Source organism: Meleagris gallopavo, chromosome 3 (assembly GCF_905368555.1).
Source record: "Meleagris gallopavo chromosome 3, MGAL_WU_HG_1.1, whole genome shotgun sequence".
NCBI classification, from domain to species: domain Eukaryota; kingdom Metazoa; phylum Chordata; class Aves; order Galliformes; family Phasianidae; genus Meleagris; species Meleagris gallopavo.
This window is the reverse complement of record NC_139406.1, coordinates 89,229,950-89,242,668: the sequence shown is the minus strand read 5'-3', so window position 1 is coordinate 89,242,668 and position 12,719 is coordinate 89,229,950. Positions and strand designations below refer to the sequence as shown.

Genomic DNA, 12,719 nt, shown 5'->3' with positions numbered 1-12,719 from the left:
ATCTTCAATTTTTAAAGTGTTCCTGTCAGAGTAGAGCTCCCCTGTTATGTTGAGAAATTGTACAGACCTCTTAGTAGGAGAAAGAACCAGATGGTTTCACCTGATAATGTGAAGATGTAAACAGGTTTGAATGAAATATTTTGGCTTTCAAAACACCAGGCACCTGGGAGCACTAGAGACTAATAGTTAGAATGTACATGAAGTGCATCAACCCATATTGGTTTGGCAGGACAAGAGGTAATGGCTTTAAGTTGTGCCAGGGGAGGCTCAGGTTGGATATTGGGAAAAATTTATTTTCAGAAAGAGTAGTGAGGTATTGGTAGAGGCTGCCCAGGAAAGTGATGGTCACCATCCCTGGAGGTGTTCAAAAAGAGGGTAGATATGGCACTGAGGGACATGACTGAATTGGCACAGTGGTTGATGGCTGGACTTAGTGGCCTTTTCCAACCTTAATGAATCTATAATTCTGTAATTCCTAATATGATACTGCATCTACCTCTCCAAACATAGGACATAGATTTGTTATAACAGGTCCAGACAATGGCCGTGAACATGATCAGAGGGCTGGAGCATTTCTACTATGAAGAAAGGCTGAGGCTACTGGGCTTGTTCAGTTCAGCATGGAGAAGAGAAGACTCTGGATATACCTTACTGTGGCTTTCCAATACATAAAAGAGGCCTACAAGAAAGATGAGGAGACACTCTTCACCAGATTGTATAGTCTGGGTAGGATAAGATGTAACAGTTTTAAATGAGAAGAAAAAGATAGGTTTAGGTTATACGTAAGGAATACATTCTTCACTGAGGGTGGTGAGGAACTGGAACAGGCTGCCTAGAGAACTTGTCAAAGTTTCATCTCTGCAGATGTTCAAGGCCTGGTTAGTTAGGGTCCTGGTCCACCTAATTTAATGGTTGACAGCCCTGCCCACTGGAGGGCAGGATCTTTAAGGTCCTTTCGAACACAAACCATTCTAGAGTCTGTGTGGTGAAAAAAGTGACTCCTCTGCATAATATCTGAGAAGCAGCAGCTCTGGGGGTAGACCAATAAAAATCTGATTGTATGATTCTACTTGGCAAAGATATGTAAGCATGCTTGTAATCATCCCAAAACTCCGATAGGAATTTGGCTGAGGTATTCTAAATGTATTGGCAAACTCCTTGCCTGAGTGAACTATTCAGCACCAGACCCTTAGTTGAGTGAAGGCACTTTGGTACTGCTGTGCGGATACAAAATTGCCCCAGTTCTAAATGCTCTGATTGACATATACTAGCAGGACTAACTGCTCTCTGGCCTCACTTTCTGCTGCAGCAGAGGAGTGGGTGGTTGTATTCAACTGCTTCTGATTTCTGCATTGGCTTTTGGGGCTTTTGGCAATGGCTTTTACAGTCTCCCTTCCTTTGAGCTTAGAGTACCTCAGCTGCAACTGATAATCTGGTCTCTAAAAATTCGTCAGTGCAATGGAACAGGAAAAATATCTTATTTCATTGCTAGGCCTAACCAAACATTGTGGAATATCATATTTTTTTTTGTTGAGAGTCTGGAGGTGGAAGGAGAAATACGGACTGCTGGCAGCATCCTCAGAAAAGTCATTCTTACAGTACAATTTCAGATGTAGCTTCAAACACAGATCAAAGTGGTCCTGCTGTAGAAAGTCTTCAGAGAGCCCCTAAGTTAGGGGTTCATTTCTATTATCTCATTAAACTGATTCCTTAAGCTGTCTGACCTCACTGATTACAATTGTGCAATTATCTACTGATTTGGTAAAGCAAAGCATAAATAAATGCTACTTCAGTGGTATGGCAGGAAAGCAGTGAATAGGTAGGCAGATCTCTTTAGAAAAGCATATGGTTTTGACACTGATTGGAAGTATGAGAAATGACTTCTTATTTTCAAAATCTTCTTTGAAACCCTTTTCTTGGGCTAAATATTCTTCAAAGTTTTTCTCATACTTGATGTTTGAACAAACTCAAGGAACACAGACACGTAAACAGTCATGGCCCTAGAAGAGGACAGGGGAACCAAGCACAGTTCAGTAAGGTATTACAGACTGGGCTTCACTTTGTCTCTGATTCTAGTTAGCTATGGGACCATTGTGTGACTGAAGCCATGGAATCTGTGCTCCTGATTCCATTTCTCATCTTGCCTCTGTTTTGTCTAGTTAGGGCTGGGATTATTTCAACTAGTAGCTGTCCTCTCTGATAAGTTTGAGCAGCTCTGCAGTGAGAGCTGGGCACTGAGAAATTAACTTTCACCAAATCTGACAGTAGAATTGTATTTTAGACTTTTGCAGTGACTTCCATTAAGATTTACGGAACATTGAAAGAGAGAACCCAGTGTAATGTCCTAGCTTAGAGGAAGATTCTGGTCATTTGTTATGTTTGGCTTCTTGTCTGTCCAGTCAATAAAAAAGTAGCTTAAAACCAGACGTAGCATGTTGGGTCTCTTCCTCAGTTTGTGGTTATTGGATAGAATAAGGGAAAGGAATTTAGGGCTTGTAGAGACAGGAAACAGAATTATTGTTGTGGGACCATGTGGAAGTATTGGACAAAACTCAGTAAATCAAATTTTGTTAGCTCTGTAACTTATAAACTATTTCATTAACCTGTGATAATTTTGTACTGGTTCTCTTGTTTTTCAGATGTTCTGTGTCCAAATGTCCACGTGGAAGGAGATCGATTCAAGCACACTAATGGGGAGACAGATGAGATTCCAGGTAAAGAGACATACTTTTCTACTGTACAGCTCAGAGCTGAAATAGTGTAATTGTATGTTTCATGTGTGATATTCTTATATGTTATCTCTTTTAGCTGGCATTTTCTTAATCCAGAACATTTTCAGTGATGGAGAAGTAGGACTGTAAGGCAGGAAAATAGTTGACAATGAAGAGTTGACCATCTGTTGACCATGAACAGAAAAATAATCACAAGCTTTTTTCTTTCATATGACAGCAAATTAAAAATCTAGTGGAACTTAGAGTAGAGGATAGAAGAAAGCAATAAGCCTTTGAGATGTCTCTTTTTGTTTGGGTGGGTTTTTTTGACCACTCAAGTTTTTGTGAGATTTAATGTCCATTTATTTGATCTCTGCTGTAGGATGTCAAACTCCAATGGCAATTATTACTGAAGTACAGCTTATATATATGTGTGTGAGTGTACAAGAAAACACAAAAAGATATAGAAAAGAGAAATCCCCAAAAGAACGAGTTCATCTGAAATACTAGTGAGAAAGCCAAAGGAAAGCAGGTTTGTTGGGATCTCTGCTTTCCCTTGAGTTCTGATACATTCTTTCAGGCAGCTAAAGGAATTAACATGTCAGATGTATGCAAAGGCTGTGCCTCTTTTCTAACCCCCATATACAGTTTGAGCTGTCGGCAGAGAAAATCTTTCCATCAGGGATGTGCTTTGAATATCTCTGCCTGACCCAAAAATTGCAGTGAGAAGCAGGAGGCTCTTCTGCAACTTGATTATGAATAGAAATGGTAAAGGTCTGACAGCTCTGCTACACTTCATGGGGTTTTTTTCACTGGGGGGGATTTGCACTGCCTGCACAAAATATCAGTTCAACTCTGTATGGAAGCTTATTTTGGCTGCAGTCTGGCTTTACTTGTGCCTGTGATAATGCTGAGTGGTAACACTTTTTCTGGTTGCTAGATCCAAAATTACAGACCCCAGATACACAGCTGTCCACCTCTGGGTATTGTATCAACCTGTTCTGATAGTCCTCCAGTCACATGGCTGTGTAAACAGTAGAGCTACTCAACAGTTAGTCCTACTGATTCTGATTGAATCTGTCATGGAAGTTGCTGCTCAAAAAGAGCAGAACTGTATCCCTCTCACATGACCATCTCTACATGATGATTTCCACAAAGCTGATGTTGCAAATGGTTGTCAGCATCTACTCTGTCTTAATCAGAGTAGAATTTTAATTCATGTGCTAATTGATACACTGTATCCTTTTATTTGTTTTCAAAAACATATCTTCCATTGAGAAATGAATAGAACAAACATTCCACTTCAGATCTGATGCATGATTTTTTTACTACAGTATATACATATATGCATGTATATCTGCATATGTAAGTATGCTCTTATGTAAAGTTTCTGACTTACTTTTCCTTTAATTTTTGAATCTCACTTCCATCCTAGACTGCACATCAATGTTCAGTATTTGAACTTTAAAGATGTCTTTTCAGCATAAAGGCTCATCATATAATGACAATAATAACATGGCTACTATATTTGACTAAAAACATCTCTGTCCACTCTCCATCAAAACAAGAGGTTTTGTGTAAGGCTCCTGATTGCTCTTACATGGTGCAACAGTGATTTCATTTTGTTCTTGCACTTTATGTTTAGGGAAAGTTTGCCTTTTACCTGGACAATACTGAACTGAAGTTCTGGGTCTGCTTAGGGTCATTGTGTTGCTGGAGATGGATCGGCACAGGACCAAAATGCTTTCTCACTATTTATATATTCCTTACTTTCACTGTAACTGTTTTGGAAGACTGTAGGCTCTTGGGTCCAATTCCAACAGAATATCATTGCATTCTCTAGAGTTAATTGGAAAAATTCCATTGGTTTAAGGTGCAGTATATACTTTTCCAAAGGAATGTATTGTGCTGCTAGTTGTTGCTGAAGGGCTTTTGTATGCTGAATTTCAGTTTTGGGGAACAGCCTCACACCTGTGAGAACATTTTGCGAGAGCATTGTGAGAGTTCTATGGATTTACTGCTGACAGCACAGAGTGGAAGGCAGTTCCTCTGTTAACCCATTCTCATACATTCAAAGCTTTTCAGTTAATGCCTCTGTTTTGCACTCCATTTGGATAGCTAAAATTGAACCTTGTCCAACAGACTCCTAGCACTGCACTTCACAGCTGCATGCTGTCCAAGCTTGCTTCTAAGTTGACACAGAGTGGAGCCCAGTAAGATGGAAGTTGCAATAAATCTCTTTTTGAGGGCAGGGAAAACTGCGTTAAAAGACTTCTTGCAGCACACACCTTTCACTCTTCTCAGACAGGGAAGTGATCACAGAACTAAGAGGAAGAAAAGACTTCCTGGGGATTTTCTTTTATTGTCTTTTTATTGAAAATAATGCAGCAGCTGATGTCACAGACAGTTGTTTCACACAGAACATCACCAGTGCCAGCCCCTTCTTGTATACCATACCGACATATAAGTTGCAGCACGACCAACAACTTGATGTGTGTCTGCAGTTAAGTGAATGTGAATTGAGTCATTGTAGCTTAGCAAACGTAAGAATAAGGGCTCAATCATAACATGGGCTATAGAAGGACAAATTTTGCGATATGAAGGGAGTCAGGTGCGTGACTGAGCAGTGGCAGATGCATGAGATTTTGTTAATGCTGAGGGTGAGTGCAGGGATACAGCTTGAAAAGTACATCCACAATCAGAAGACTAATTGTTTCTAAAAGCATTCTATGAGCTGGAAGAGAACCAAACACTAAACTGGTATTTTCTCTTCAAAATATGGATGATTTTTTCTGTAGATTAACAGAAATAAGTTGATTTAATCTATCTGGATTCCAGCGAGCATTTATCAATTTGTAGTTTATTGAAAATCATTGCTGAAATTAAAAATGGTAGAGATAAATAAACATTGTAAAGTGAGTAAGAAGCTGGCTAGCAGGGAGATAATAATGTTGGAGTTCTAGGAAAGAGAGTAACAAGCCAAAAGTCATATTTTCTCTGTGAATATGTGACAAGGGGGAATGATTTTAAATTGAGACAGGGGAGATTTAGGTTAGATATTAGGAAGAAGTTTTTCACACAGAGGGTGGTGATGCACTGGAACAGGTTGCACAAGGAGGCTGTGGATGCCCCATCCCTGGAGGCATTCAAGGCCAGGCTGGATGTGTCTCTGGGCAGTCTGGTCTGGTGGTTGGCGACTCTGCACATAGCAGAGGAGTTGAAACTAGATGGTCATTGTGGTCCTTTTTAACCCAGGCCATTCTATGATTCTATGATTCTAATATCCAATAAATTAGGATCAGGCTGTCATGCAGGAATAGAATCATAGAATCACTAAGTTTGGAAAAGACCGCTAAGATCATCTGGTACAACCATCGACCCATCACCACTGTGCCCACTAAACCATACTCCTCAGTACAACATCTAAACATTTCTTGAACACCTCCAGGGACAGTGGCTCCACCAGCTGCCTGGGCAGTCTGTTTCAATGCATTACCATAGACTCTGAGAAGAAATTTTTCCTAATATCCAATCTGAACTTCCTCTGGAACAACTTGAGGCCGTTATCTCTCATCCTATCACTGTTATCTGGGAGAAGAGGCTGACTCCCACCTTGCCACAACCTCCTTTCAGGTAGTTGCAGAGAGCAATGTCTCCCTCAAGCCTCCTTTTCTCCAGAATGAAAAATCCCAGTTCCCTCAGCCACTCCCCATAACACTTGTGCTTCAGACTCTTCACAGCTTCGTTGCCTGTCTCTGGATTCTCTGCTTGGCCTTGATATCATTCTTGTAGTAAGGGGCCCAAAACTGAACACAGTGCTCAAGATGTGGCCTCACCAGGGCTGAGTACAGAGGGATGATCTGGAAAGAACTGGTTTGCCTCAAAAGCTTGGGAATTTTTCCATTTGATTTGGGACTATTTGTTGAAATTACCTGTTAGGGGAATTAAAGATCAGGAACAGGAATTTGTGCTATAAATCCATTTTCTCAAAACTGGTGGTGTCTTAGTTTGTAGACTCTTGTAAGCCACAGTGTTATACAGCTAAAGAAAAAGGCAAAGGTCATTACTGGATAAGGTAAAGCAGGATAAGGTAGAGTAGGTCTTACAGAGATAGGGAGGAAATTATGCGAATGGACAGGGCTTTGGCTGCAGCTTATCTAGAAAAGTGTGATCACATTTCCTTTGCTCAGGAAATACGGATTTGGTCTTGAGGAGCTAATACTGTGTTCAGAAGCCAGACAGACTATTTTCAGTAGATTACAAAACTGAGTTTGGTTACTCTTACCGTGTGCAGGTGGAAGAGGGAGATATGATTGCTTTCCACAAATAGATCAGGGAAGTAGCTGGACGGAGATTAGGGGAATCACTCAAGCTAAAGGACAAAGTGTATCATTAAAAAATGGATATCAGCAATTTAAGAAACACATTCAGGTAAGACATTAGAGGAAGGTTTAAAACTGTCAGAGATATAAAGGCCTGGTACAAGCAGCAAAATAGTAGTAAAGGAGACAAATAAAGAGCAGTGAACAGGGCTACTTCTCATAGCAGAGGGCTAAACTCTGTGACCCTCTGGTATCACAGCATTTAAACGAGAAGACACATCTATAGCATCCATTGAGAACTGACACAATGAAATAGGATTGCATGAGGCGGGAATATATAGGCAGCTTTACTGTACTACTGATGCAAATTTTGGCAGTAAAGTGAAGAAGCATCTGCTGAACAGTTCACAAGATGTAAATTCTGAAAATAAATGTGAAATTAGAAATAACACTAGGAATTTTGAAAGAGAAAGAGAAATCTGGTTAGGATAACAAGATAAACACTTCTTCTCTTCCAGAAATTCTGATATATTAAAGCAATGCTTTAAAATGAAGTTCTTACAGCATCCTAGTGGGTACCATTCATAGTTGTTGCTTTTTTTTTAATCAAGAAGGGAAATGTAAACGAAAGAGGGTTTGTCTCATCTGCCCTGAAATATGCAAAATAAAACTGCAGTTGTTAGACTTAATCCCTCCTATATTACTATATTGTTTTTTTGTTTCCGCCAGCCTTTAGCGAGGGATCGTAGCCTACTACTAATCATGATGAGGCAGGAAAACACATTATCATTTTGTACCCTAAAGATGTATCCCTTGTGTATTTTTATGAACAATTATATTGCATTGAAACAACAAATAAAATACCAAGCTATTGCAAATGAATTATAGTTCATGGGGTTTTAAAACTTCACATTTGAACTATTTGAATTATTTTAGACCTGCAGAATGTGAGGTTTGATTGCAGTAATCTAGATGATCTCAATAATTACAAAGGAGCTGAGCTCTGCTCTTCAACATATTCTACCAGATAGACAGCACTCCTCAGCAGATACTGGCTGGAAGAAAAGAATGACTTGCGATAATTCACATGAAATGCTGAGAAAGATTAACTCTGGGGAGAGATACTTCCAACTGCTACATGACATTATGCATCACATACAAGCCACACTGGATGGTGTTACTGGGCCAAGGAGGAAACATCAAAGCCCTGACTCTTAAATCCTGGGTCAAAAAGGCACATACACAAGAGTGTATGATGAACAGCAGAAATTGCATTATAGGTTGTACCACACATTGATCTCAGCTGCCTGACTCTCATCCCCATCTCTGAAACTGTTGTGCACAAACAAGCAAAATGCCAAAGTTATGTACGATCTCTGTGTTTTGATATAGCTTTATAAAGGACATTTGGGCATTTTACTATGGAGACACTGGTTGTAAAACTAGTAGCTTGCAATTATAGACTGCAATGGCTTTGTTTAACTGTCAGCATGTCTCCAGTATCCTGTGGTTTGCCAGACAGAGTTTGCATTCCAGAGATGCCAGTGAGTCACCAGCTAATTATAATATTCATAGGGCTATTTATGTTTGCCCACTAAGCCATGTGGTAGCAGGAGGAAAGTAGAGTGTCCAGGCAGTTGAACATACAGAAGGAACACATTAACCAATGTTCCTCAGGGGACAGAAGTGCTCTTATTGTGACAATGTGACGGCCATTTCACTCTCCCTTAGTATTTGGCACTCTGTATTGTCCATCTCATAGTCTCCTTGGGAATCCCTCTGAGAGGTAAGTGGTGAATCCATGAATAGCTGCAGGGCTCTGTAGTGGATCACTGACTTCAGACAGTAGATGAACAGACATAGTATTCAGCAAAGGCTGCATATGTGCAGTGAACTTGAAGCTGGCTGTTCATATAGGCACTAGTAATGCTTATCTACATCCACAATGATACAATCAAATATATAGGACAGGATTGTAGCTGTGACTTGGATGAGAGATGGGGAAGAGAGATGGAGCTTTTCTCTGCCACACTGCAGCTAGGTTGAATATTAAGAAAAATTTCTTATTAGAAAGTGTGGTAAGGCATTGAAACAGGGTAAATGTGGCACTGAGTGACATGGTTTGGTGAGCATAGTGGTGTTGTGTCAATGGTTGGATGATATCATGGGTGTCCAGCCTTTTTGCTTGCCTGGGCCTCAGTACAAGAAAGGACATTGAGGTGCTGGAGGGCAACAAGTCTCCAAGGGCTTGGAGAATATGCCCTACGAGGAGAGACTGAAGGAATTGGGGCTGTTTAGTCTGGGGAAAAGGAGGCTGAGGAGAGACTTTATTGCTCTCTGCCAGTATCTGAAAGGTGCTTACAGTGAGAGTGGGGTTGGTCTCTTCTCACTGGTGACAGGTGACAAGATGAGGGGAAATGGCCTCAAGTTGCACCAGGGTAAGTTTAGGTTGGTATCAGGAAACACTTCTTTACAGATAGGGTGTTAAGCACTGGAATAGGCTCCCCAGGGAGGTGGTTGAGTCACCATCCCTGGATGTGTTTAAAAACCATTCAGATGTGGTGTTCAGGGAATGATTTAGCAGAGGGTTGTTAGTTAAGGTAGTTTAAGTCACGGTTGGACTCAATGATCTTTAAGGTCTTTTCCAATCTAAGTGATTTTATGATTCTATGATTCTAAGTGAAGCCAGACTGTCTTGGGCCGCATATATGTAGGCCTCTCCAAAAGTAATGCCTCTTATTTATTTCCATGGAAATTACAGCAGATATAATGAACACAGTAACTCCATTTGATAAAACAGACTCAGCTACAGAACACTATCTTTCAACATAGGCACCACAATTAGCTATGCATTTTTGCCAGTGATGAAAAATGTGTACCAACAGAAGTGAACCACCGTAGCTGCTACCTCTGCTGAGGTATACCACCCACTGCCTCACTGTGCTCACATCCACTGATTGGTCTCTAGAAACATTAATAAGCATTGATGAATGTCAGTGGGAGCTGCTTTTTCCGCATGGAGGAATTCAGTCACATAGCTTTGCTTCACACACATTTCCATGTCAAACACCATTTTGTCAGACCATCCCTCTGCTGCCATCTGTCACACAATAGCAAAATGTAATGGAATATTGGTGGGAAGGTTCAATCTCTACTGCCATATCATCAACATCTGCCTCTGGTGTTGTGGGCAAACATGATAAAATAGGAGGCATTACTTTGGGAGCATCCCTCATGAGATAGAGATTCTATGATTCTATGATTCACTTTGCTGTCACATTCACCGCTCACAAGGCAATGATAACAGAAAGAGGATCGATAGTGTGTCGTCTTTCCTCCTTCCCCTATACTCTTCCTAGGAAGTCACCCATATACAATTAGGAGAAGAGTGTTCAGAACTTCCTTAAGTGCTAATGATCTCCATTCTCTAGGGATCTGGAAAGTGATTTGAAATCTGTTTCCTGAAAAAAGTACATCTGGCTATAACTGCTGTGTCTCCATGAGAAGTAAGTAGGGAAAATAAGAGCTGACCAGTACCTTATGTCCAAGAGTCAGTTATCTGTGAGCTGGAGAAACTTGGTGGACTTTGCTGTGGGCTGGATTCATTCTCTGAGCTGGTAGCTGGAGTACAAATGGAGGTAATTCTAGGAAGTCCCTTTCAGTATGGCTTTCCAGGAGTCTCTGGACTGTGCAAGGACCAATCTCAACATTATAATTGGGAAATCACACTGAGGACTGAGTATCACAGCACCTTGATCACAGCACCTAAAATTAATGGGAGTACTTTAATTCCATGAATAACCTGTTGGTGGGGTTTTCCTTTAGCTCAGATAGAAGAACTGCAAGGAGAATTTAGCAAGTTATGTTCTAGTACAGTGTTTTTGCTTTGGTACCTTTTCTCACCCTGAAAAAAATCCTAGCCTTTTGTTCAAGGAAATAGTAGGAATTGCATGAGAAACAGCATAATTTATCTGGTTACGCCAGTCTGCCATTCTCATAAATATTTATCTATTGTCTCGTAGAGTTGTAGAGTTGTAGAATCCTCTTGAGACCGCTGTGCTGTCAGCAAAACCTTTACTCAAAGAAGTGTGGAACCCACCACTCCTCAAGGGGTGATGGTAGTCTATTTTATGGCTTTCCAGAGGGAAACATGGCAACTTAGCTCCCAAGAAACTCAAAAGAGGGCTTCAAAATAGAGGAACTAACTAAAATCAGAACCTAATACAAATAGTCTCGGTAGGTTCAGCTGGTGCAAGCCTATCAGGCATACAAGGACATCAAAGGAGTAATGAACCCGTTTAATCTTGTAAATCATTGGAGCAAGAAAGGAGCTCAAAGAGACCCTGTGGCAGTAAGCCAGATGTCCATCAATGGGAAAATGGGGAATGACTTCAACACAGAAAAGCCTGCAGTAACGAGGCAAAGAGTTCGGTGTCAAAACCAGCTTTCAGTGTCATTCAATATGCCACTTGCAACTGTCTGAAAACTGAGGCAAACTGATTAGGAGGAAAGAGTGAACTGATGTAAATAAACACAACAGTGCATCAGATAAAGTGGCACGATATTAACATGAGATCTGGTGTAGAAATGTGCTGTTCTAGAGCTGCTGCTGTAGATGTGTATTTATTTCCTGTTTTTACAACGGGCTGCAGGTTGGATTACAGCATCCCTTTTCTCTTGCTGTGTGTGTCTGTGATTGTTTATTCACATACTTGCCTATTGGCTTTGACCTCTTTCTCTCTCTCTCGTATGTTCTCTTTGGTCTCATTTTCTTATTCATTTTTAATTCATCTTATCTTTCCTGAAGTGTTATCTTTCTTTTCCTGTGTAAAAGTATGAAGTGATTATTTCTATAGGCTGATGTTTGCGGTACAGAGTAGCTCTGTAGTTCAACCTGCTGACCTCCAGCTCACCTGCCTCACTGTCTCCCCATGCTTGCTACATTTTGAAGTATAACTATGTGATATCCCTCATGCAGTAATCCTGCTTCTGCTAATCCAAACATGATCTGATGCTCAAGCTGAGGTTAATTTCATTTTGGCACCTGCATGAGACTGTTGTGGCTTGCAGCTGCTTTGCTGGGGCCAAGAAAACAAATCAGGATCACTAAACTAACAGCCTGAATGGTGGCAACATGTATCGTGGTACATCTGCTTTATTATGGTTATAAAACAGAGACCATCTAGAATGTCCTCTTGGCCACTGTATGGAGTAAACATGTAGAAGATACAAAGATTACTGGAAGATAGTTTCTTCATGTTGTAAGAGCTGTTCCTTGATCTTCAGCAGAGACTTGTTATTAGCTTACACTCTTACCTGCTCTCCTCAGTGAAACCATAAAGTCCAGTGGATCTTGTGGGAGGAGAGTCAGGCCATCACGAAGTGCTGCTTGAATTTCAACTGTACCATCTGTGGAAACAAAGAGCAAATGGTTAATATCAAGAACTTCTTTAGAACACTCCTGAGGCCCTTTAATCTATAGGCTTTGGAGAATGTTATAATTCCAAAATTCCCCTACAATCTGCTAGTAATTTATAGTAAATTAATTTTTAATGACTTATGCAACACATTTTCTCACCACACTACATGATGTAGGCCTTATGGAAAGCAAGTAAATCTCTTCGGTTTGTTCCTCCAAAGATGCAGACCTTGATATTTTGGGAATAAGTCAGATAACAGCTGCTGT

The 12,719-nt window shown here is 40.5% G+C and overlaps 1 protein-coding gene across 1 annotated transcript in view; it reads left to right on the top strand.

Moving 5' to 3' along the window:
• The window catches only part of COL22A1 (collagen type XXII alpha 1 chain), a 159,481-nt gene that overhangs the window by 34,373 nt on the left and 112,389 nt on the right, over positions 1–12,719 (top strand). Inside the window, exons 3-4 of the mRNA XM_085219983.1 lie at positions 2,640–2,714; positions 2,809–2,857. Of these exons, the coding sequence (XP_085076109.1) occupies positions 2,640–2,714; positions 2,809–2,857 (124 nt within the window). The remainder of the gene's footprint in view (positions 1–2,639; positions 2,715–2,808; positions 2,858–12,719) is intronic.